The sequence below is a fragment of the Alosa sapidissima genome, chromosome 3 (genome assembly GCF_018492685.1).
Source record: "Alosa sapidissima isolate fAloSap1 chromosome 3, fAloSap1.pri, whole genome shotgun sequence".
In the NCBI taxonomy this organism is placed as follows: Eukaryota; Metazoa; Chordata; class Actinopteri; order Clupeiformes; family Clupeidae; genus Alosa; species Alosa sapidissima.
The window spans coordinates 10,108,905-10,136,632 of NC_055959.1; the positions used below are offsets into that span (position 1 = coordinate 10,108,905).

Below are 27,728 nucleotides of genomic sequence, written 5' to 3' on the forward strand. Positions count from 1 at the left end.
CATGGGTTGTAAACCCAATTTTTTTGCGCCTGTCTTTTCTGTTTCATCATCCCCAAAGTAACTATTTTCAGGAGCTTGAATTGTCAGGTGTGTCAAATCAAGACTAAAATGTGAAAACGATACAGATAAGATACTGAAGGAGAACATTAGGACATGGACCCTATGACCTTGAGTACCTAATAGCTGATATTCATTCTCATTACAGGACAGTATTAAAACCACTTAATGGATTTGACATGAGGATTCATGCCAGGGATAACATCCGCAGAGGTATGCAGAAATAATGGACACAAAGACCTCCCCGATGCAGAAAGAGTTTTCTCCACCAAGTTAATTAATTCTGTAAATCAACCTTGCAGGATGTTATTCTGTTTGTCCCCCATGTTGCCAGTCATTTATGTAGGCAATAGGCATGCATTTATAGCACAAAAAGGGAAATGCAGTTCAGTTTAAAAAGAGCCCGACCTGTTAAATTTGTTGTTATACATTCATTGGTTACGGAAATGATGGTGGGTAGTCTACAGTACTTGTTTGGCATTAGCCTTGTGAAGTCTTCAACTCTTGATGTCACCTTTCAAAGTACTCTACAGGTATGACTTTGACAGAGGTGCCTTGTTTCTATGTGGCATTTTAGTTTTGATGGTTTCATGCTCTCATGTGCCAGCTATCTACTGCACACCACACAATGGGGTTTCTATCCTATTTTGTCCTCAGTTTAAGCGAATCCATATCTGAGCCTACTGTAGGCTACTTTAAATATTCAGAGTAGCAGCCTACTCCGTTTACCACTAAAATGATCTCTAACATGACCTATCACATAAACATTGACTATGTCCATGACAATGACTGATATGTAGGCTACACATAAAGTTTACCAAAAAAATAAAGGTCCAATGTTAGATCTGATAAGGTATCATTTTAAATTGCTGATTTTTTAATTTATTTTTAACCACAAGCTCTGCGACCCACCCAGAACGGTTCCGCAACCCACTTTTGGGTCCCGACCCACCAGTTAAGAAACACTGTGCTATGTTACAGTTGATTCCACTGTTGCGAAGTTTGCTTCTTGTCAGTTCAATCATCGATATGGGATGTTTACATTTTTGTTTACCAGATCTACTTCATAGGAGCACCCATGTACAGAATTAATAGCCCTCTGCCAGCCAATCAGAAAATAGTATTTCTTGTCTCTTGGGGATACGTTTTCAATAAAATGCTTTGTAGTTTCTTTTTAAAAAGTTGGTATACCATGATTATTGTGTGGATATTGTTGTATTTTCAAATACATTTTTTACATCAGTATTTTGTATTTTATTTTGTTACATTTTATGAGCCAGTATTTGTAGTTTGTAACAAAAGTTTTTGATGTATTTGTGCCCTCTGGTAATGATAAGGTATAGAAACACATCTGGGAATAAACAAATGAAAACAGAGACTGCATTTATGTCATTTAATTACAGAGGCGATCTTAGTGGAGCACACATTTGACCACGTTTCACAGCATTTCATAAAATGCATAAGCTAGTCCATGCATCGCAATGCACTATTTACAAACTAAAAACAACACTGCTCATTGTCAGACAGCCTGATAATGTGGCATACAAAAGCTCCAGATTAACAAAAACATGCATTCATATTTAGGAAATTACATAAAAAGCACATTTCACAGAACAATCTATTCATAAACAGTCTTAAACAAATCTTTAACCCCAAAGATTAAAGTAATATTCAATGTACAACTCATATTCAAATTAAGACATATTTTAAGTTTTTTGTTTAGCCATACATAATCTTTCTTCTCCTATAAATTATTAAACAAGTTTTGTGTTCACAGGTCCACCTCGAACATAAGTGCACACAGCTGTACTTATAGTACACTTTTGATTGGGCTACATCAGACTGCTAGGACATGGGATGCCAAAGCTAGATATCAGTTCTGAATCCTCCTCAGTCAGCAGGCTTTCTTGACCACATAAAATGTGCTGACATGCAGAAAGGACTGAGTGATGACTTATGGCCACTAATTTGGATCTGGCAGAGAAGGGTAACAAAAAGCTCTTCAGGAGGAGGAGGACCCCTCCAGGAAACAACAAGAGATGCCTGAGGGGAAATAATGGCAACATTTGTAAACATCTAAGAGCTGCAACATATTCAGAGATAAAAAAAAACGTAAGAAGTTTCTCTCTTGCTCACTTACACACACACACACACACACACACACACACACACACACACAGAGACAGACTGAGGATATGAACACCACAAGAGACAAAATGAAATCTAACAGAAGATTGACTACATGATTGTCATGACAACAGAGAACTGAGGCTATGTGGACGTTAGGCTCTCACCCATGGAAAATGAGGAGCCAGTCCTCCACATTTATGGAACTATCTGCCTTGCTGATCATGTGTATCTATGGTGGCTCAGGGTAATCACATTCAGACCTCTGGTGTTACTGACCACGACTCATTCACATGAATTCCTTATGATGGACTTTGAAAGCCACATCAAATGAGAGGGCTATCTCGGTTTCAACTTTTTTAAAGTTGTCAGGGAAAGTAAGGGGGCTACTGCAACAACAGGCTTCTATGTGGTAATATGAATAGGCTTATGGTGATTCATTATCGTACAAACTAAAATGGCTTCAGAGTTTGAGAAAAAAATTACTGTATGGAATCGAACATTATCTGAGAAGTAACTGCGAGCTGTACCTGACTAAAAGACAGACAGCTGCATAGACCCACCCACATTATATTCAGCAGAGCCAGCAACAAAGACATTTGATGATCAGTTTATCTAAACAGACCAAGTCCAAGAAGACGTCTTGTGAAGACATTCATTGAGACTCCGATTATCCACACAGAGGGATTGTTCATGTGTTACAGGGTCTCAGTTGGCTGACCGTGCGCAGAGTAGCAGGCAGAAGGCAAGAGGATATCCTCAACAAGCCAGACGTAAAAAAAGGCATATGTGCAGGGGAAAAAAACACAAACAAAAGGCTTCCATGAATGTCTTCTATAAATGCTTGGGATGTAAGTGCTTATTCTACGAAGCGTAGAAAACGAATCGCTGGCATCAGCTGCGGCCCAGACTCGAGCCGCGAGAGTCCCAGAGAGAGAGCAGAGCGCTGCGCTCCTGGAACACGACGCTCCGGGTCATGAAACGAAGTGTGACGCATCTCTCTGAGTGAACATTCAGGCCGAGCGTCAGGGCTTTGAACAAACGCCTCAAAATGGCCTACTGAGATTAAAGCATGATTACCGTAAAAATTTCATAATGTGTTTACATTAAACATAAAATTCATCCACCAAAAAAGAAAAAAAGGGAATATGTACTGTATTAGGGTCACTGTTTGGAATGAGGGAGAGCATGGTTTGTGGGACTGAAGCACTTTAAGGCCAAAAGGGCAGTGGGTTCAGAGTGAGGTCCCGTGTGACCTGGGGGTCACGAGGGTCACGCGCTGGAGCCCGTGATCTGGCTGTTGTAGTCGGCGGTCTCCATCTTGAGGATGTAGGGGATGATGCTGTCGATGGGCACGTTGCCAATCAGCCCTGTAAAGAAGAGCTCCTCCGTGATGCTGGAACTCATGAGCCGCAGAGCAGGGAGGCGCATCAGGATTCGAGCCAACCTGCACACACACACACACACAGACACGCACGTGCACACACACACACACACACACACACACACACACACACACACAGTTAAGAGAAAAAGGTGAACATTCAGTTTTAGAGGCTGACTTATTTGACTGATATTCACAGCTTCAAGTGGCACATCACATTCAGGTACAGTACCTGTATGTGTCCTCTGGGTAGGTCTTCTGCACATAGTCCTGCAGCTCCATCTGAGCTTTCTCCTGAAACTTCTCTATCTGGCTGTTGTTACTCAAGCCGGGGTGGTCTGTGAGATAGATCATGAACCATATGAGTCAACTGAAGGATGATGGGACCAAAGCTAAATTACTCTTCAGTTTAACCTCATCTTGCTGAATTTGCAATGGGTTAAGATTAATGACTACATCTTTAAAATCACAACTACATATCTACTGAAGTTATTGTTTCAGTTTGAGAATATAAAAAAAGAATGACAGCCTTGCTAATGCTCTGGAGGGGTTTAAATAGTAAAGTACAGGTTATAAAACGGATAGTTCCGGTCCTTGATTATGATTGGTTGAATCGCGTTCGATGCTGTTGTATATTTTCCCGATATAGCACGGCTGAGACCGCATTTCGTTCTATATTAATGCGTTTAGAATGCACAGTTAATGGTTACAATTTAAAGTTGCTGAGCAACAATTCCGATAAGAATCTACTAGGGGTGGAACTATTCTATGGGGACTCTGCGGAAGAATGGACATTTGTAGATGAAATAGCGTTTAAATTTCATGATTATTTGTTTATTTTGTATCAATTTTTAATGTCCTATATGTGGTAGCCGTTTTATAAAAGCAATAAGCCCCTTGAGGCCGTTCTATATTGTGAATATTCGCTTCGCTCGCTTCGTGCCTAACAACACCCCTCAGCTGTGCTATATTCACGATATAGAATGGCCTCTCGGGGCTTATTGCTTAAGTATAAACTCACCTGGACTGAAGAGCACGATGGCTTTGAGGTAGGCGTACTCATAGCCATCCGTCTCCAGCTTGCCCATGCTGTTGCAGAACTCCTGCAGCTTCCAGATGTGCTCCATAACCAGCTTGATGCGGTCGCTAGACAGCTTCTCTGAAGAAGACCAAACAAGGGTCAATAACAGGCACAACACAGAGCGAAAGGATTATGAACCAGAATCATTATTGGTATGTACATTATATGTATGTCTACGTCTGATATTCATGATGTTTCTTTACTATTATTTTATATCTTTTATTTTATATTCTTATATTTCTTTAACCATGCTCTGTGTTCCTCCATGTATGACATGACTTTGTTTCTGAGTATCTGTATGTCCTTGGAGGGGGGATCGAAATGTTTCTGTGTCTGCATCTGCCGTCAAAGGAGTCACTAGTAATCTTTGCATTCTCTGCGTCAATTAGTCTTGAATTTCCCCTTGGGGATCAATAAAGTATCTATCTATCTATCTATCTATCTATCTAGACAAATGCCTAATTAGCATCATCATTATAGCACTGATTAGGTTCTTTTTGTTTTAAAGTATATTTTGTTGGGCTTTTTGCCTTTATTATGACAGGACAATGAAGAGGAGAAAGAGATGGAGTGGGATCGGGAAATGACCCGGGTCAGACTCAAACCTGGGTCCCTGTGGGCACTTGGGCCCATATGTGGTACGGGCCCTGTAGCCAGTTGCCCCCTATCCTTGTAATTCTGCTGACTCAGTGAGGTCTATGGAAGTTGGGCCCAGTGATCAAAACTCTCTCCCGTCAATTTACACCACTGGACATACAAGTGGCACAGTATACTGCCGACATACCATCCTGGATGCTGGTCTGTAGGTGGTTGACGATTGCTGCCAGGATGGTGGAGAGATTCATGACCTGTGAGCACTGTGCCAGTCCCAACGTAAAGAGCTCATTCCAACACGCCCGCACCAGCGCCGTGTGACACTCCTGTCTGCAGCACACACACACACACAGATTTACAGATCAAAACTCACAGGCAGAGCAGAGGGTATGACTCTGAGAATGTCTGTACATGCCTGTACATGCCTATCTAGTACCCAAACAACTTTCTTTACACACAAACCCACACACACACAGTCAGTGTCGGAGCTCTCACCCAAGAGCGAGAAATGTTGGTATGGAGCGTGCCCAGTGCATAGAGAGGAAAAGCAGGCGGGACGCAGACTCACAGATGTAGTGAACATTCAGATACTCTGGCATTGGACTGGGCATCGTCAACTAGAGAGACAGACAAAGGGGAACACAATGATCAGTTTCAGTCTATTTATATATTTACATTTCAGCTAATTAAGTTTTTTATTGATAATAAATTATTGAGCAGTGTTCAAATTTGATTGCATCTCTATATCTAGATTTTACAACAGCTTTGTGAAAAAGCCTCATGCCTACGGTTGAATCACAGATTCGATATCTGCTACCACTGCCACTAACACTTGTGCCATTTTGTTTAAATCACGATTATTTTGATCAATACTGAGTGATCAATACTTAAACTGAAAAACAAATGTACAAATGTGCAAATGCTGTTTAAAATAATTCTACAATTGCCACTGTAAAGTGAAGGGGTGCTATAAATTCATAACTAAAGACAAAACAAGAAAATGGCTGCAACACAGAATATAGCAAAATAATTGATGTGTTGCCATTATGTTGTTTTCATAATTGTATAGAAAAGAGTACCGAAGCCATGACGTAGCGTTGTCAAGGCAGCAATTTCACTGGATCTAAACAAACCAATTTAATAATAGTGGTGACCATAGCGGTGGCTTTCTTGCGGTTAAAATCCTTAAATTCACGGACGTGTCTTGGCTTTATTTTTGGGGCAAAAAACGTCACTCTTAACAGCCAGTCAGCATTTGATAAGGCTTAAACTATTAGCTGGGATTTTGTTTCTTACTATTACACCTGGCAGGGAATTGTGCTGTGTGGCTAAGCTGCTGCTGAGCAGGTAAAACACATTTAAACGGCAATAGCCTACATTTGAAAAACAATGTATGAGAAAGACACGATGTCACATGTATATGCTGTCGATGACACTTCAAAAGTTTGTTTAGATCCAGTGACGCTGCATGGAAGCGCAACGTCACACTTCGATACTCTATCGAAGACTGTTTGGAGTCTTAATTGGAGACTGGTCATCATTTATGTTTCTCCCACCTTGAAGCTGACGTGGGTGTCTGTGAGCAGGGGCCCCTCCACTTCAATGATGGGCGTCACCTGGTCCCTACTGATCACCTGAATGGTGGCTCCGCCCACACAATCCGCCTCCCCCAGGCTCTGCCCTCCTCCGACCTCACTGGGGTTCAGAGCTTTAGCCAGCGTGTCAAAGGCACTGCCAACACACACACACAACAAATACACATTAACACTCACACACACACACACATTTCAGGCTATGCGTCAACACTTTATCTATGTTTACACACACACACACACAATAAATGCACATTACTCAACGCTTTAATGTATGTTTCATCCTGTACACACACACCGTGTGATTTCAGTAGACTGATCCTCTTGTGGTGAATCGGCAGAATCTCCATTGTTGAGTGATTCGTTCAGGTTTGCAAGTGATGTCACAACATTGGCGAGCGTTCCCAGGTCACCCTGATTGGACTCTCCCTGTCGAGATTGAAAAGTGGGGAAAAATGAAACTCTGGCTTTGTTGTATTTTAAGACAAACACTGTGTGGCAACTGATTACTTATTTTAAGTTACATTTTGGGCCTTTCCGCCTTTACTCAATTAGGACAGTGAAGAGATGACAGAAAATGAGTGCGAGAGAGATGGGAAGTGCGTTTTGGGAATGACCTCAAGCCGGATTAGAACCTGCGCTCCTGTGGGCAATGAGCCCGTTCGTGGTGCGGTACACTACGGTACGCTACAGCTCCCCCCAACTGATTGAGTTTTCCTCCAGTGTACCTTGGTGTCAGTAGCCAGGAGCAGCGTGCCATCAGCCTGAATGAGAGGCTGCTGGATGTTCACCAGCATACCGGGGTCCAGCAGACCTGAACTACAAGGAAAACCAACAGGTAAAATCAGCAAATCAGCAAATCAAAACACACACACACACATTTTTGTTGTGGCATTGTGCGTGCGTGTGGCTCGATGGTGTTTTATGCCCCCAATGTCGTCTTCCAGGCAGTGCTGCCACCGCTGACTTAAAGGCACTTAATCCTAAACCTAACCCTAACCCTAACCCATGCCTAATCCTAGTGACTTCCAGGCAGCGCTGCCTTAAAGACAACGTTGGGGGCATAAAACACCAAGAAACGTGTGTGTGTGTGTGTGTGTGTGTGTGTGTGTTTAAGTACGTATAAGTGTAAGTACCGTGCGCCATCCTTATCAGTGATGAAGGTTGGCGTGGCGATGAGTGGACTCCGCAGATCTTTGCGGATGTAGATCTTCTCTGTGGAGGCAGCGCAGTTGGCCGGCTTTTCTCTCGGAAGATCCACTGGCTTCCTCTCACTCTGCACAGCTGCGCGTGCGCGCACACACACACACACACACACACACACACACACACACACACACAGTATGAGACGCTATGTATTCTGTGTGGCCATTCTTACAGGTGCCTTGTAAAATAGGTGCATGTGTCTCTGTGTGTGCAAGACTCACACTCCATTTTCATGCCCATCTCCAGGCACTTCCTGAGACGGCAGAATTGACAGCGGTTTCGGTGGTGCTTGTTGACTATGCAGTCCTGGTTGCTGCGGCAACTGTAGGTTAGGTTCTTACGGACGCTCCGCTTGAAGAAACCCTTACAGCCCTCACAGCTGACTGCCCCATAATGCCTCCCTACACACACACACACACACACACACACACACACACACACACAAGTCAGTGAAAAAAATGACAAAACAGACAAACAAACACAAGCATCCTTCGAGTGTGCTGTCTGTACATGTGTATATTTATGCTGCTTGTATATATGTGTGTGTGCGTGTGTGTGTGTTGCTCACATCTTAAGGATAGAGTGTACCTGAGGCCTTGTCTCCACAGACCACACAGTACTCCACAGGCTGCGGCCGGCCCATGTCTCCTGCCTTTCCCAGCAGCCTCTCCACTGACACGGCATCTGCCACTATCTGCACAGGAAAGGTCAGGCCCACAAAGTCATTGGATTCAGACAGCGACATACATACAGTACATAAATGCAGTAGCCTGAAAAGTTGTGGGTTCAATTCCCAGCTTCCACCGCTATGCCCTTTAGCAAGACACTTAAAGGTTGTATCAGCGATAGCGGGGTCACTTCTGTTGATGTTCAAACAAAACAGAGAGCTAGCTTGCTACTCTCTCCCCCTCCCTCCCGTGCAATTAAAACTCTCCTAAAATCTCGTTGTTTATTGGTTGATACACTTTATTTTGCCTTCGAGTGGGTTGCCAACCCTTGTTGATTGCAATTGTTTTTGTGTACAGATCTCAGAGCCTAAACTGCCTACAGAGACGCATTTTTTTGACAGCCTGCTTATGGGGCAGACAGCTAGCGGATCGTTAGGAAAGATTTGATGAATGTGATCATTTATGTTTGGGCCTTTTTGTGCCTGAAATCGCTAATACAACTTTTAACCCCAAGTTGCTGCGGGGATAATAATATAATTGACATACGTAAGTCGCTTTGGATAGAAGTGTCTGCTAAAAGAATAAGGGCTCTATTTTGGGGATCTAAAACACATGGTCACTGGCGAATAGCGTAAATACATTTAGGGGTTTGTCCAGTCCACATTCGGGGTGGTTTTGTTATCAAAAGTTGTGCGCCTGACGCAAAAAGGCGGCTCTTATGTTTCTTAATCAGTCATGGGTGTGTTTTGGGCGTTAACATCCTTTAAACCAATAAGAATGACATCTGTCATACCCTTTAACAGCAAGCAGCGCAACTTCAAACAGCGCAGGGTATTTTGAAAGTCAGCGGTGCATTTGAAGGAATCTGCTTACATGTGAGACCGTATGGAACAGGTATTCCACTAAACCATGCTTTACTAAAACCTAGCAGAGTATAACCTACATGCATGTGCAGGGCTCTACAGTGCGCCCATTTCACTCGCACATGCGAGTAAAAATGATGGCGTGCGAGTGCAAAAAAATATTTAGGCGCACTGGTGCGAATGACTTCTAACCATGTCAATGTAGAAGTCACTGCAACATCGAGAAACATGTGCAAACCATAGAATCACGTCGCGAATGCAGCATAAAAACTACACCTCCCATCAACGTTAGCAATTTCTCGTTGTGACTCGCTAGTAGTCGCTTCTATCAAATCCAAGAGCGCGCAGAAAAAGCGGAAAGTTAGACTAGCCAGCCAAGATGCAAAGATTGAAAAAATTAGTTCTTCTATCCACCGAATTCATCGGATTTAGGAGGAACAGGATGAGATTCTGAGAATGCAGTGAGAGAAGAAAAGGTAACCTAACATGCCTTTTATCCCAGTTGACGTATTGGCTGCAATATGCAAAATATAGCTGTAGCGAACAGGCACAAAAGTAGCCTCCCGTAATACTCCCATTTTGTTCAAAGGTAGAACGCTACTGACAACTCCAGGCTTCCACGCATGTTTGTTTGTTTACACCGAATACAAGCTGAAGCGCAAAACGAAAGTAGGCCTAACGTTTGCCTACTGCCCCCATCAATGCAGATATTTCAAAAAAAAAAAAAAAAGGATAAAAAAAATATATATATCCTTGATGGCCTATGTTGGGTTTTGTGGAAGAGAAAATTGACTGTTTTAGTAGTAGTATTAGGCAATATGCAGTCAGATAGGTCACCATGGGCATATTTGGATTAGCTACAGATGGATTCACAAATAAATAAATTAGCCTACATTTGGCAGGATACTTGATATACAGGCTAAATGCAAATATGGCAATATTATTTTACATTAACAAAATGTAGGAAAATAGAACAGACTGAAAATAAAGTAGGCACTGATCTTTAAAATCCTGTTTCCTGTAGCCTAAATGTTGTCAGTCATTTTTAATATTCGCAATTGGTGCACTGGCATGTTTAACTGTTAGCTGCAGTGTAATGTTAGATTATGTGTAAGTTAAGTACAGAAGTGACTGTGCGCCCAAATTTTTGTCTGTGCTCCTAAGTTTTTTAACTTGGGCGCACAAGTGCTCCTGGAAAAAAATGTTAGTGTAGTGTAGTGTTAGTGTAGACCCTGATGTGCACTTTTATTTTAACTCATAGGCAAGAGTTAAAATAGGCAAGAGTTAACTCAAGTGAAACTAACTTCACCGTGGTGTCATAGTCAACGACAAAACAGTTCTACACAGTTAATTGCTTTCACTATTGACTGACAATGGGTTAACATCGAAAACATAGCCTGAAAAAAGCAACATTTACCCCAGTAATGTTCGAATGACCTAAAACCTAAGGACATCTATCCTGCAGACATCTTGTGACAGTGCGTATTCAGCTATGCTTCTAATGTGAATTTCGCTATAGACCAGGTTTTTCTTGGTCAGTGGCGTAATGCTTTTTAGATGGTGTAAGATAGCGATTTTTAGATAATGCGCTAGACCACACCTTAGGTCGTTAATTGCCACACCCCTGGGCGCATTGTTTAATAAAAGAGAAGCGCATGGCGAAAAATTTGAGTGTTAGATAGGAATACTCTTTGCATCGTGATAAGAATACGCTACACGCTGCGTTTCTGAGCATCAAAATAGGGCCCTAAATGTAAACTTAGGGCCCTATTTTACTTATCTATTTTGGATAGGTAATGATCCAGGAATCAATTCATGAATACCAGCTCAGTGATGAAAACAAAATTACTTAGTTCACACTCTGAGTGTGGTTGAGGCAATAGTTGTACTGGGTAAAGTGGTTACATTTGTTTCTATGGTTGTTATGGGCAGTTGCTATGATGACCACAACCAGAGGCTGTACCTGTATTCTGCCAGGCATCAGGCTGTCTGCAGTGGTAAAGATGAGCTGTTTAGCGTTCTGGCTCTCCGGCGATGCCAGGATGACTTTACTGGCCCCAGTGCCATCAGGCGATGCCAGGATAAATTGCTGCTTGGGGTTGCATGTAGGGTCCACAGTGGTCACTATCTGGATCTTCTGACCTGTCTGCTGGTCAGTCACAATCTGTCGGAGGAACAAAAAGAGAGGGAGATCAAGACTGACTGCATTCATTAAATTAATTTAAATCAAACACATGATCACCTTCAATGTTGTCAAGAGTGCAAAAACATGTATTTTAAAAATAAAAATGTTGCCCCAAACTGAATGCACTAGGGTTTATTTGATGGTTATAATTATGTATAGAGTGTATGAGTGTACCTGAAATTGTCCATGCATCCTGGTGGGTGTGCAATGCTGTGCACTGACCATAATGTGAGATAACTCAATGAGTTGAAATGAGCTGACATGTGTTTGAGTGTGTAGGTATGTGTGTGTGTGTGTGTGTGTGTGTGAATACCTGTATGCGTTGAGGTGTACTGACCATAATGTGAGATGAATTTATGAACTCCATAAATTGAAATGAGCTGATGTAAGGGTGTGTGTGTGTACCTGTATACGTTGAGGTGTACTGACTATAGAGTCAGTGGAGATGATCTGGATCCGTTGTGGGGAGTCACTCATAACGGAGGAATCTGAAGGAGACGTCTGTACCCACACACACACACACACACATCTTTACTGTAACTAAAAACATCCCAGTAGTACAACAACAAAAAAATACCACACACACACACACACTACCAATGGCTAAATGTGTAAATGTGCACAATTTGAACATCTTGAAAGGTCAAGCATCGTGTTTCCATGGCTACCAAAGACTGAATCAGCTATGAAACATATAGCTCTATTACACAGGGACACCATCATATTATTACGTGCATTGTTATTACAACCACAGAGCGCTGAGATACCCACAGCTCACATAGCTTCATAGCAGAACCATGACCAACAAATACCTACACACAATTAGAAACACTCATGTAACACACACACACACACACTGACCTCAGCAACCTGATCAGTGGCCACTATCTGCTGAGTGAGCACCTCCATGTTGGTTGTCATGGTGATGTAGTGTCATGAGTTGTGTGGGAGTGGCGTGATTCCAGCCACATCTGTGAGATGGACACATACAGTAGGTGGGAATGATAAGCATGTGGTTGAGATACAGTGCATATTTACACAGCAAACATCAATGGTGTGAGGACACTTAAGTAGTTGAGGGTTTCTGACAGAATAAGAGTCAGTTTTATGAGTCAGTTTCCTGAGCTTTCCTAAACGTTCAACCAGTGAGATGGCATCAGATCTGAACTCTATTAAGTGCTGAAGACATGACTAGCCTGATAAGACTGCCTCAGCTGTATGTCACCACTCTGGATGCACTGTAAGGGTCGCAATGATTTTGTATGCTTCATCTACGACCAAATTGTAAAGACAAAACTTGCTTTGAAGGGAACACAACTGTTCAGTAAAGGCGATGTTTTAGAAAAAAGAAAACGAAGACGTTTAATACTGTTGACATGCTGTTCTAGAAACACATGAGAGGGTTGTTTCTGCAAAACGACAGGGCAACGCCCACTAACAGGGCACAAGGTCACGCTGAAAAAAAAAAAAAAAACCTGACAACATTCTCCAACTATCTTGGGAGGCAGCCCAAATGTCAAATGTTAAAGTCATTTAATATTCATCTGACAGACATGATTTTAAAAAGAAATAAGCTAACGATAGAGTTGCGTGAAGGACTATCATTTAATTTGCAGCTGAGCCTACAACTATGTATCTTGAATATACACCTGTGCAACATTCGTTATATTTGCAATTGCATTTAACACTGCACTGATTACATTAATTATTGATTAACGGGGGACATTTTTGATAGGGTGAATTGAAGTCAATCCGGGGCGTCGAAAGACAGCCGCGAAGAAAAAACACGGAACAAAATGGAGAATTTGGCTATGAGCCAGCGATACCTTAGGCAGCCATTAAACAATGCAAGTAAAATTAATTTTATCCGATTCGATCGGCGTGATATATAACGTTTCACTCCATTAATGAGCTGACACACATACGGCTATGTGTTCGACTCGCTCTTAATGCATTCGCTTCTCACTAAACCAGCCCCTTTCCCCGAGATGGCAAAGGTAAAAGGGTCGGGTTCATTTGCGCGAAGGCTAGGCTAGCCTATTAGCCGTTAAGCTAATAAGTAGCGTTGAAGGCAGCTTTTTGTTGCACATGTGGTTCCTAGCATATATTTGTCAGTAGCAAGTCATGACACGAACGAACTGCTTGTGTTTACGGTGAGGAAAACAGCGAAGGCCCTTTGATAACTACATCGACGCTGTTGTCGAAAATCTGAGGCATTCTGACAGCAGTCCTAGACATCCTTCTCCAGTCTGAGTTTTCCGGGCTATCCATGTCTCACAAGAATAGCAATGTAGCCTGCTAGCACAAGTAATAATCCTCGTTTTTCTTGCTAACACAATTCGGTTACAAAAGAGCTCTGCTGAAAGTCGATAAACATCTTACCTGTAAGATTAAACAACGTAGAATTTGGAAGTCGGGTTAATGAAAAGTATTTGTTTATGTTTTTCATCTGTGAAAGGTCATAGTTCGTGACCCCGTTCCGCAAGCGTGCTGGGACGTTTTTTTCTTCTTCCTCCCTCTCGTTGCGCGCTCCTATCCCCTTTTTCTCGATCCTCGTGCACATACAGTACAGCAGTGGAGCCAGGGCTGCTCGAGTCAGACAGCGCTGACGTCAGTCTAGTCTGCTCAGTCTACCTTTGAGAACTAGATGTACCGCATATCGGTACAACATATGACCGCCGCTCAGTCCTGTACATCCATTCCGCGAAAATAAATCATATTAATGAATTTGTCTCCATCTTCTACTCCATCCCCCACTCTTGAAACTTTTGTGTATACTTGTTTGGAATGTGTGTTTTGCACACATTCCGCACACAAAGTTGCCTACTGGCGCTGCAAAGGTGAATAGATTTGTAGCACTTGCCAAAAAAAGTGTAGCATTGTTATAAAACCTTTAAAATCTCTAAACAATCACAAGTAGGGCAGTTCATCACAGTCCATCCATTGCAACTGGACTGATGAAAGGTACACCTGTAGGCTACATTGTATTTGGGAAAAGCAGAAGGTAGCAGCATAATGTATTTATTTATTTATTATTAAACAAAACAATCCCTGTCAGTTCCATGCAGTTTTCAACAGCTATCAAGAAGAGAGGTCATGTCATGGATTTTTGTGAATGTTTCTTCTTCTACATATTCATATCTTTAGTCATCTAGTTCATATGACGTTCAGCTTTATTGTCAATGCACAAATTAAATACCAGTAGTCTAAAACAAAATGCCGTTTTACCCAGTGGTGCAAATAACTGACATGTCCAAAAGGGCCTTCATGAAATGCGTTGCGAGACTGTTCATACACATTTTAAAGCAACACCAAAGAACTTTCCCTCTGTCGCACGCACACTATTTGTTTATCCAGCACCGGCTTTGCAAATAACAATGTCCACAGACAAGGTAGAATATTTTGCATGACTTATAAAAGTACGATGTATTGCGACATCAGATGCAAGTCAAATTTGTAGTTTCTTATGTCTCATTCCATCGAACTACAGATCTGCTACCCGATCTGGCAAACGTAGGCCTACATAGTGCGGTTATAGCCGATAGAGGGCCGCGAAGCGAATGCAGAATTGCTGTTCACCCTGTTACGAGTTGATGAACCACTGAAACGATTTTGGAAACATTATTTTAAGGTACAAAAAACTCTTTGGTGTTGCTTTAACGGGCCAAGTTGAAGAGCTACTGTCCGTTATTGTTTGTGCAAATAATATGCTGATTTATGTTCCCTTGCATTTTGCAACTATGAGGTCCATGGTTAGTGTGGCTTTCGCCAGACCAAGCTCAATCTTTTGATTTTCACCCAGCCTAGTCCATGGTAGTCGCCCGATAGAAATACTATTGTTTAATTTTGCGATTGAGATATCCACGCACTGGCGCCCCCCCTGCGACGTGTTCGCCCCCCGGTTTCAGAGCTATTCTAAATACAAAAATGCATAGAGGGACAAACCCGTGGCTGTTAACAAACTATAAGCTATATAAGGTATGCCTACAACACAAATTGTCACTAGGCTATGCTGGCGACCCAAAGAAAATCTCCTTTGGGAACCAATGGCTTACAGTATCAAGCGGACTTAAGCTGCCACCTCTTGGCGAAAAGTTAATAGTTTTGCATATCAGTAGTAGGCTAGGCTAATACATTGACGTAGCTGTGTGAATCACGGAAAGGGTGAATGAAGTGGACACTTCTAAATGGAACCCAACTCACTGTACAGTAGCTCGAAGTCTGTGGCTAAAGCAGCCATAATTAAAGCATTATCATTGTTTAGATACTTCACACACACGTGTTTTTAATCGCATAGACTCCAACTACCAAGCTGGAATCAAAGCACATCGACTCCCCTCTCACACACTAAACACGCACTTCGAACCAACAAAAAGCGCCTCAGTATCACGGTAGCCATAGGCAAAACTGTATCTGACCGGTGTAACGTTGGTACTAAATCATCCATCGCAAAGAATGATTTTTGTAGCACGTGCAACAAATATGTGTAGGTACAGCCCTGCCCTGAATACATCTCAAAGTGTGCTCTAAAACTTCTGGTTTAAATGTACATTACAGGCTGACGCATTTTTGGAGATGTAGATCACAGGTGCGTTAATAAATCTACATTGCAGCGAGTGAATAATGTACAAATGATTCACTTTGACGAATTTATGTAGTTTCAGTTACTTTACTTTGAGCCATGCTCTTCCTTACTTGAATCACCTTTGAAAATAGAGGATTGAAGTAGCCTATATGGGTGTTTGGGAATGAACGTTGACTCAGATGCTTTATCTGAGCCATATTTCCATTAGAAAACCATCACGTAGCAGCTAACTCACTTAGCTCCTGTTAGTAGCCTAGGTTATGGTCATAAGCAAATGAGATGACAGTCGAAAGATACAATTAGTGCTGTTATCAATTTGCTTGGTAGCCTATAAACGCATTTATGGTTTTCTACAAATACATCAATAATCAAATCGGCCTCAATCACTCAACCATGCTAACGGTAACATTAACATTATTTTACCTGCTATTGATAGGATTAACGTAGCCTACCTGCAGTAAAAACAAGCATGTCTGATAAACATTCTCAGATTTATTTTGGCTTCAAGAGAAAATGGGAATTACATGTCATGCAGAAAGCATCCTACCCTTATTAGACGTTCTCTGTGGTAAACTACTGTACAGTCTTGTCCTTGTAGGAAGCGTAGTGTCTAGTGGACAAACGACTATGTGACGCCAATACTGGAAATGCAGCCAAATTATTATTATGATGAATATTTGGTTTTCCTTTAATCCTGCTGAATTTGTAATTATGTATCGGCCGTTCTAATTGCCGATACTGATGGTATACGTGTCTGTGTGTGTGCGTGCGTGTGTATATGTGTGCACCACCATCTACAGGCCAATGAGTGTACAGTCACTAAATGTACACATAACTTAATTTTTTTAGACCCTCCCCATGGATGAAATTCTACGAAACTTGGCATACCCCCAGAGAATGTCAGGTTTATCATACACATAAAATTTGGTGCAGTTCTGAACATCTTAACTGAAGAGAGGGGCGATTAAAGCAGAATGATATTGCATTGCATTTTCATTTTTTACCGGGGTGGGGGGGTGCAAATCACAAATGAGTGATTATGGGCTAGGTTGATGTGGGCCCTTGAGACCAACATACCATAAACATTTATTCATCCTCTGTGCCACGGTTCAGGTATTATTTAGGAAAAACGGCATTTTTTGGGTTTCGGGGGGCCCAGCGTGGAGGAGGAGTGGCCCCTGGGGACCAAACGAAATTTTTCCGTAAAAGTCTAGTGGGGCTACATACCCACCAAATTTCATGTGCCCCGGTGGTTCGGTGTCCCGGGTATCGTTGACCAAAAATTCAGGAAGTAGATGACGAAAAAAAAACAAAAAAAACGTTGACAATCCCTATATGACCGCTTCGCTAGCGGCGGTCATAATAAAAAGCGAGATGTACACTTATAAGTAAACGTAATGTTACTTTGATTAAAGCCACTGAAAGTATCTGTAATATATGGTTCATAAATTATTACTTTTCCCATTTTAATTGCTTTTCTACAAAAATGGTTTACTAGTCATCAGGATTTAAGGAAATCTTCCCTAGGCTTCTTAAAATCACTGACGTGTTTTGGCTTTATTTTTATTTTTTTTGGCAAAAACTTAACTCTCAACACTCTTAACAGCCGCCAGTCTTTGAGAAGACGTGAAATATCCACTGGAATTTTGTTTCTTTCTATTACACCTGCCAGGGAATCCGTGTTTAAATATAGATAGATAAACACATTTAAATATAGATAGATCAATAGATAGATTGATCCCCAAGGGGAAATTCAAGGTCTCAGTAGCATACAGACATCACACACAACATAACACTTACAGTATAAAAAATTATATATATATATAACACTGAACAATAAAGACAGTAGAAGATAAAAAAAACTACTAAATCAAATATCCACATAACGTGCTTAAGGATGAATACGCATGAGGCGCTTGCAGTGACATGGCAGGGACTGAGTCTGTAATTCTGTATGCATGGTAAGGTGCTCTATGAGAGTGTCAAGTAAGTGCAAATAAGTAAGTCCAACAGTGTAACAGTGCAAGAAAGTCTAGAGATCAGCATAAAATAAATATGGACATATAAGAGAATAATGTAGACATAGTAATAAAAAAACTATAGCAGTGCAAGAATAGGTTGAAGTAATAGGGTTACAGCCATTGGTCAAATATTAAGTATTATGTACTAAGTAAGGCCACAATCCAGGCTGTGGGAGGGATGGAGGGGTTGTGCATATGTGCTAATATAGCCTGTAAACAGTGTAGCAGTAAAAACAGTAGGCCAGTGGACAGTCAGTACACAAACATGGAGAAGGTGGAGAGGCAGAAGTCTATCTCTCCTCTTCCCTTTATAGAAGCATTGAAGAGTTCTATGGCCCTGGGGACAAATTACTTCCTCAGTCTATCAGTTGTGCATGGCAGTGAGCGAAGTCTCCAGCTGATCAAGCTCTTCTGCTTTGTTATAGTGCTGTGGAGTGGATGACAGTCATTGTCCAAGATGTTGATCAGTTTGTTCAGGGTCATTTTATCTGATATTGAAGTGATACACTCCAGTTCAGCTCCCACGACAGAGCCAGGTTTCCTTACCAGCCTGTCTAGCCTGTCTAGTCACCCAGCTTTGTGCTTCCTCCCCAGCATACCACAGCATAGAAGAGGACGCTGGCAACAATAGACTGGTAAAACATCCTAAGGAGCTTGCTGCAGACATTGAAGGACCGCAGCCTCCTCAGGAAGTACAGCCTGCTCTGCCCTTTCTTTTAGAGTGCTTCAGTATTGGCTGACCAGTCCAGTTTATTGTCCAGGTGTAAATCCAGATACTTATTGGGTGTTTACCACCTCCACATTGACCCCATCAATGGAGACTGGTAGCAGAGCGGGCTTAGACCTGCAGAAATCTACCACCATCTCCTTGGTCTTCGCAGTGTTGAAGGTGGTTGAGTTTGCACCATTGCACAAAGTCCTTCACCAGGCTCCTGTACTCCTCCTCTTGCGTGTGTGTGGAGGTTATGGAGTGTGTGTGTGTGCATGTGTCTACTTGCCTGCATGTGTGTGTGTGTGTGTACAGTATGTTCGCTTGTGTGTGTGCCTGCATGTGTGTTTTTATGTGTGTGTGCGTGTTTGTTTGTGTAAGTGTGCGTGCGTATGCTTGTTTGCGTGCCTGTGTGTGCATGCGTGTGTGCATGTGTATGCCTGCATGTCTACTGTGTGTGTATGTATGTGTCTTTATATGTGTGTGTGTGTGTGTGTTTATGCGTGTGTGTGTCCAGGCTCGGACTGATAATCTGTACAACCGGGCAAATGCCGGTGACCTCCGGGATTTTTTTTTTTTTTAAAGTTATTTAGCCTATTTGCGGCCCGTCATGTAGACCTAGGCTTAGCCTATAAATGCAGCTGCATCCATTTGGATTGGGGGGTGACAGGTCAATCATTTTGGCCTCTTCATGACAGGTTCAGTGTGTGTTACACTGTAAAAAATTATTTCCTCTTTTTGTTGTCTCAACTTCTGTTTTTGGGTCAAGTGAACTTTCAACTTAAAAGTGTTCAATACTTTTGTTGAGATAACACAAATATATGTGTTTTCGCTCTGAAATTATAATGCACAGTTGACACAACGGAGTTATTCTTGTCGTCTCAAATTCAAGTTGAAGTTCACCCTTTGGTTCACCACGCTACGTTATTGCACATGCGCAGACCAAGTTAGTTAGTATTCTACAACGAAGGACCGAGCGTGGCGCATGTGAAGCAAGCTGACTATTGGAATAAGTAAACTTTTTTTACTGTCTGATATTTTAGTATAGTTTGAGTTTTGTCTTTACCAAGCGAAATACAGTGAACTGTCCATTCAAACCTACAGTATAATTTGCAAACCCTTAGTTTCAAAGACGTATATGTGATATGTACGTTGTGAATCGTGGGAAAAGAACGAACATTGCACGTTTTACATTGACTAGTAGCTATGTAATGATTATGTGGAGAAATTCTGAACTTGCCTTCAACTAAGTTATGCAAGTAACGAACTAATCCTCTGAAAGTTAGTTAAGGTAGTTAGCACTTTTGTTGAGTAGCTGATAACGTTAACTGGTTCGACTAGCCTAGCAAGCTCCATGATACCGGCTAGGTCATGAGACAAGACTCCGTTTAAAAACTAAGCATATAATGATGATGGCTATATAGTGAAATGTGTACGGTGAAAGTATGAGCAAAGAGTTCAATGCCGACGACACTGTACTATCTTTTAGGACATCTCCATGCTCGCTGAGATAGGTTAAGAAAGTGGAGCAAAGTTTGGCAGATCTGTCCAAACATGTTCTGATAAGTAACGTACGTTAGGTCGCGTGAGCCACGTGGCTCCGACCAGAGCCCTAGAGGGATAACTAAATGAAGTGAAACTTGAACGTGAATATAATCAATCATAATATTGAAGTAGTGAACCATTTATATTTTTCTAACTGAACTGAAATATTCATTAGAAAGTATGAACTGATAGGGACAACAGGCTACCGTGTGTAGTGATGTGTGTGTGCGCACGTGCGCTTGCAATTAAGTAAGGGTTATTATCCGACTGACTTGCTTTGTTTTCTTTCGAATGATGTAGGCCTTAGTACACTACTAGGGAAAGGGCTAACCAATGCATTATGTTTGACATTAAATAGCCTTCCAACATAGGGCATAATCCTTAAATTGCATGACATATCCTGAAATAACAGGCTTATCTGACAACACACCTATGCCATTTGTTTGTATTTTAAGCCATGCTAATGCAGTATTTTTGTCTCTTTCTTTCTTAAGAAACAACTGACCGAAGATTAATTCAGCCTGGCCTGGCTGATGCATTGGACCTGTAAGTTTTGTACTTTTTCCTCAGCAAATCAGCGGAAAGTAATAAGGCATTACAAAGTTAAGCATGGATTCAATGGAACTACTTGCCCCTTTCCCTGCATATACAAAGACTGTCCTTGCACCCTCAAGACCCAAGTAGCTTTAAAAAAACATTTGGTTGCCCAGCATGCTCGACAAATTGACTCTGAACCTGTAAATGCACAACTGTTATGTGAACTGTGTGATTTCTGTGAACCTTTCAACCTTACAAAATACTTCGTTCATTTAGGAAAGCATGCTAAGAGTAAGGGCGGTGCTAGCGTAGTGGTTAAGATGCTGGGCTAGCGTGTAGTAGCCTAAAAGTTGTCGGTTCAATTCCCGGCTTCCACCGTTGTGCCCTTGAGCAAGGCACTTAACCCTAAGTTGCTCCGGGGACAATGTAATCCCTTGTATTTGACATATGTAAGTCACTTTGGTCAAAAGGTGTCTGCTAAATGTAATGTAATGTAATGTAATGTAATGGAAACAGTGAATTGTCCTTTTAAACAGTGCTCTTTCAAATCAAATGTATACAACACCTTTAAGGCTCACAAGAGCAGGTATCACCATGCACCTAGTGTAGATGATGTAAGACCTGATATTATTACTTTTGGAAGTGAGGCCCATGCTGTAGTTACTGACCATGCACATTTAGAGGATGATATTGAGTTGGGCTTAGACTCTGATGATGGTGATGAGTATGATGAAGAGGACATTGAGGAAACTATTAAGTATAGTCTCGCCTCTTTATTCATACGAATGCAGACAGTTTTGCATGTTTCTAAATCTGCAATACAAGATATAGTTGATGAACTTTATCAAATAAGCATTTTGGCACAAAGCTTTACTATAAGGTCAATCAGACCCATATTAGAGCACCATAACTGCAACTGTGATGCCCCTCTTCTTGCTCAGGTGTCTGATATTGTTCAGAAATCAAACCCCTTCAAATTCTTGTCTAGAGAAAATTAACTTGGCACTACTTACAAAAGAGCTAGATTCTACAAAGAAAATTTCACCATAATTGAGCCAGTTGAGTACGTACTAGATGCTGCTCGACAGAGAACCTTTGTGTATGTTCCAATTTTACGTGTTCTTTCAGATTTACTCAACCGAAATGATGTACTTGATAAAGTTCTACAACATCATAGCTCAGGTTCACATACAAGCCAGTATGGATCATTTTATGACAGTTTGAATCGAAAAGAGAATGCATTGCTATCTGGTGAGGAATTTCACATTGCTCTTGGGTTGTTCATTGATGATTTCGAGGTTTGTAACCCCTTAGGTACCGCCAAAAGTGACTACAAGGTTTGTGGTGTGTATTGGGTGCTTATTAATCTACCTTTTCAGTATAGGTCCTCTCTTTCATCTATCTATCTTGCAACCTTGTGTCGTAGGAAAGACATCAGTACTTTTGGATATGAGAGGATTCTTGAGCCTCTGATCAAAGACATTGCGCTTCTTGAAAATGATTGACTTTTTGTTCGAAGACTAGGAGCGAGTGTAACTGGCACAATTGTGTATGTTTCCGCTGACAATCTTGGTGCTCATTCACTAGCTGGCTTCTGGGAATCTTTCAGTGGAGGCAAGTTCTGCAGGTTTTGCTTAGCTGATCGTAATGATATACAAGGTTGTCAAGTTAAGTGGAAAGTTTACCCTCAGAACTCAAGAGTCCATTGATGAATGTGTGTCTGAACTGCAACAGAATGAACATTTGAAAAGTGTTGATGGTGTAAAGCGAGCTTGTCCATTGGATAGATTATGTTATTTTCAAACTGCAAAAGGATTCCCTCCAGATATCTTGCATGACTTGTTTGAGGGGGTAGTCCGAGAGGAGCTAGCTGTTTGTATAAATGATTTCATTTCATGTAAGTTTTTCACACTGGAAGAATTGAATAATGCAATTCGGACATTTCCTTACAGATTTGTTGACAAACTTAACAGACCTCATAAAATAACCAAGAGTTCTCTTGTCAAAGGGACTATTGGTGGCAACGGCCATGAGAACTGGACTCTGCTTCGGTTGCTACCACTCATAAGGCCATCCTTAAAAATATTTTTGTTTGCAGTAACAGCCAAAAAAAAATAAAAATGGGTCGGTAGGTAGGTCAATATTTTTTTCAAGATTCAAAGTAAAAAAAAAAAAAGTACAATTTTGGTCATGGTGATTACGTAGGAATGAATTTACACAAATGTGCATATCGTGACGTAACTGACTGGGTCTTCAACCCGTGCCTTCAGGCGCACCATTGCAATCCTCATTCTGATGCAGGTTATATAGACCAGCCTTTCTCAAACTTCTTTGACCTGAGGCCCGGTCATGGCAGACTTTTGGGTCATAGGGCTCATCTATATGTACCCAGAAAGAAGGCTACAATAGCTCTTGGCCACGTTATATTGAAATTTGACTATACAATACTCAATGCTATACAGTGTATTATACAGTCTCTGCTCTGTTTCTAAGGAACTTCCAAAAAACAACGTCGTTCTATTAAGTTTCGTTAAATAAATAAATAGCCTTCCAACAGGTTGAAGCGGAGCTTTGATACCAACGTTATCGATTAGTTTCAGTTTCTCTCGCGCAGACGCGCACTGAATGAATGCTCATACCACCACTTAATTGTAGGGCTCCATGTTTAATGACATCGATAGCAGAAACGTTTGTTTTCTTTTTTCGTCGATCCGCGGTTTCTTGATCAACTCCGCAGCAAATTATCAGATGAAGCACCGGGCCTAATTTCACTCCACGACTCCGCGGACCAGCAGTCTCCATGTTGCGGACCCATATTTTGAGAAATGCTGAATAGACCACAACCAATTTCAATACTCCGACACGGTCACCGTTAGACTAGGGGGAGGAGGGATGAGAAAAGATCTGGCCACAGTTCTTCCAGAACTTCGTGCCAAGTAAAAGCGTTATCAGTTTGTGTGAATGAAACGAAGCGTAGGCCATAGTGTGACATGCGTAAAACCAATGGTGTAGAGATGACGCCACAGGTGTTTTTTTAAGCGAGCCACGTTTGCATGTAGGCAATTTATATTCACAATACTTGGGCCTACTAAAATAAATATTATTTTATTGCATTTGTATTGGTTGTTTAGAGTAAAAAAAAACAATCGGTCAGTATTAACGCAAGTTTACAACCGGCAAGTCGGTCGGACTAAAAGGGGAAAAAAATAAATATTTGGGTCGGTTCTAAATTGACAGGGTCGGTCGGGTTACGGCAAACGAAAATATTTTTAAGGATGGCCTAATCGGCCATTTAGTCCCTGAACATAACAAAGCATGGGACATTCTCTTGGAATTGAAAGACATTGTCGAGATCTTGTGTAGCCCCAAATTTACAGAAGAATCATTGTGCTATTTGGAGTCCAAAATATCAGACCATAGGAGCTTACTCTTGGAGGTTTTTCCTGACTACAGGTTGAAACCGAAACACCATTTCATAGAACATTATGCACACCTTGTGAGGTGCTTCGGCCCTTTAGTTGACTTTTGGACTATCCGGTTTGAAGCAAAACATAGTTACTTCAAGAAGGTTGTGCGAGATGTGAACAATTTCAAGAACATTCTGCTCACTCTATCCACACACCATCAGCTTCTTCTTGCCTACCATCTTAGAATGCCAAGTGTTTTCAAACCTGACTTGGAGGTGGTGAATGTTACAAATATTTCACCAGAACTTTTGGAGTTTTCTGTGAAGACCGCCATTCAACAGAAATACAGCGGAGTGAAGTCTGTTGGTCTTACTTCAAGTGTGACTTTACATGGCACTACATATTCTGAGGGCATGGTTGTATCTGTTGGACATACATGTGGGCTGCCTGACTTTGCTAAAATAGTCAAAATACTGGTTGTGTCACAGAAAGTGTCATTCATTGTCGAACGTTTCACAGCCTGGTATATTGACCACCTCAGATGCTATGAACTGTGCAGGAATGAGACCTCGGACATCTCCATTGTAGACCCTCAGGATCTCAATGATTACACTCCGCTGTCATTATACACCATCCAAGGACAACATTACATTTCTGCAAAAGCTTTTCTACTTAAGTAAGGTAAGTATTAATTTGTTAAGTCTCCTTTATTGATAAATATTCAGAGCAGTGAACTTGTCGGGATTCACACACAATGCGTTGTCTGTCTTCCATTTGTATTATTTATTCTTTGGTTCTTGTGGGTGTTACACTGATTAACAATATCAGTCATAGTTTTGCCTTTTGATGCATATTGAACATCCTTCATGCATGCTTAGTTTTATCTTGAAACCTGTGTGTTTTGTTTCTCTGTGTCATGACTCTAGGAACTATGCTATTTCGTGTAATCCTTGCACCAGATGACATCAGAAGACTTCGAATTGAAAGTGTTCCGGAAACACTTGATGCATTCATCAACATATTGAAGAGGGAACTAAGTTTGGATGCAACGCTGATTGTGCAGTTTGAAGACCCAAATTTCGGAAATGAGTTGTGCAATTTGACCAGCATGTCCGACCTGCCAGAGGAGAGAGCTACTTTGAGGGTTTTCCAGAAGCATGTCCCAGAGCCGTCAAATGCACAAGAGACCTCGAATGATGACCAGCTCTCTGATTCCACACTGGGCACTGCTAGTTTGCAATCAACCTCGTCTGGAGATTCAACTCCCAGACGTAGTGGATTTTTACCAGATCCCTTTGTCATCCCAAAGTTCCCCACTGACATAGAGTTGAAACTCAAGCGTGGCAATGATGGATATTTCAGAGATGGCTCTCTTAGAAGTGCCTAAATCTATGTCTAGTGACATTCTTGATGGCTTGGCAGAGGCAATATTTGCCATAAAGACCCACCCAACCAATGGAGAGTGTGCCATTGTTGCGAAAGCATTGGTGGACAAATTTCCATGCTTGAAAGAGGCTGGCTCAACATGTGGGTGGTATGCTTGGAAATACAGTATATACTATAAAATGGGGAATTTCAGACAGCAATTGCGTATTGCTGGGTCTGTGGAGCTTTCTGTACATAAAAGGTCAGCATCGGGGGATACTAGAAGACCAAAGAAGGCTATGAGGTCGGAGGTGAATTTTCTGCCTGAACCTCCTCAGAATAGAAGCCTGGAAATGCTTGAACAAGACAGATGCAATTTAGAGAGTGAAATGATGAAAAGGAATGTGGACTGGAAGAAAGTTGATGCCCTTATGGACAGCACCTTTTCTCTGAGGAGAAAGGAAATCATTGGGGAGGAGCCATTGGTCAAGGATCTCAAAGCCAGGTGGTCAGCTTTGTTCACAGAGCGACAGGTCAGTGTTATTTTTACTTTATGTATTATTAAAGTGACTTGTATAACATTCTTCCTTTGATTAGATTCTATTTTATGTTAAAATTGTCTCCACGTTTGTCCTTGGTTTTTATGCAGATTGAAGCAGAATTCAGGCGGATTGTCTCCACGAACCTGAAGCAACCGTTTTTTGACCGCCTAGATGAGTTTGTCCCTAGGTTTCTGCGTCTGTACAGACAGAGACTGCAGAGTGTCAAGGAACTTCAGCCTTTTGTTGAGTCTCTAGATGATGATGTAAGTAATCGTTTCCTTGCTTGTTGACTGTCCTTTTAGGCCAAGTCTGTTTAAGCATCTATTTCAGATTAGTAAGTGCAGGTGTCTATCAGAATGAATGGAGAATGTGCCCATTAAACTACAATGCATATAGGAAAGCCATAGCCACAAACAAAGTATATCACTGAAAAGATTGGTATGTGTATCTCCCTAACAAAATGATAACATAAACAGGACATGATGACATCAGAGTAAGAAAATGATTTTAATCTAAAGTACTTAAAATGTTGCCTTCATCAAAATAGCCACCTTTTGCAGCAGTTACAGCCTTAGCACAAATAGAGGCAGCTTGAGGGTTTTGGGGACCATCAGATTACCCAGAAAAAGTGACAGCTAGAATGCCTAAGGTAGCCTGACGAACGGGACCCACATGAATATGTAGGGTCTGGGAACTAACCATTGCAATGTTCAATCCGAGGGGCGGGATTGTCTTTCAAATTCCCTCTGCACGCAATAGAGTGGCACTACAACTACGAGTCCCATGTGTTTTCCCACCAGCAGAGCTAGTTGATCAAACTTTTGCCAACTTTAAATAAGCTTAACTCGAGTCGTGCTTTTCGCCAGCAGCAGCCTCCATCTTAGTTGTTTTCAAGTAGCGGGGAATTCACGCAGAACCGTAGCAACTCTGCTGTCATTATGTTAAGCCCGTCCACCGACTCTATACACAATGTGATTGGCCTGACCAAAATTTGTTTTTTCCAGCTCGCAAGTCAACAGAGTTGCTAGACTACCCTGGCTGCAAATTACATTTGCTGCCGCTAGGGTGCGTCTAGATTTCTAGGCTATGCCTAAGGTATTCTAGGCTGTGATTGCTGCAAAAAGTGGTTATTTTGATGAAGGCAACATTTGAATTACAAAGTTGTAATTTACATTAAAATCATTTTCTTACTCTGACAATGTCTTCATGTGCTGTTCATAGCAATATTTGCTATAGGGGGATCCCAAACTTTTAAAGGTA

At 41.5% G+C, this 27,728-nt stretch overlaps 1 protein-coding gene across 1 annotated transcript; it reads right to left on the reverse strand.

Annotated features, from left to right (window-relative positions):
* Positions 1-1,436: 1,436 nt before the first annotated feature.
* Positions 1,437-14,385, reverse strand: nr2c2 (nuclear receptor subfamily 2, group C, member 2). The gene is made up of 15 exons (XM_042085918.1): positions 14,140-14,385; positions 12,619-12,728; positions 12,163-12,258; positions 11,536-11,736; positions 8,630-8,735; positions 8,263-8,442; positions 7,972-8,119; positions 7,564-7,654; positions 7,134-7,264; positions 6,800-6,974; positions 5,739-5,860; positions 5,434-5,573; positions 4,590-4,727; positions 3,801-3,906; positions 1,437-3,631 (listed from the first exon to the last, which is right to left on the reverse strand). Exons 2-15 carry the CDS (start codon positions 12,676-12,678, stop codon positions 3,457-3,459), a joined length of 1,869 nt encoding a protein of 622 aa, XP_041941852.1. The 5' UTR covers positions 12,679-12,728; positions 14,140-14,385; the 3' UTR covers positions 1,437-3,456.
* Between the last annotated feature and the right edge of the window lie 13,343 nt (positions 14,386-27,728).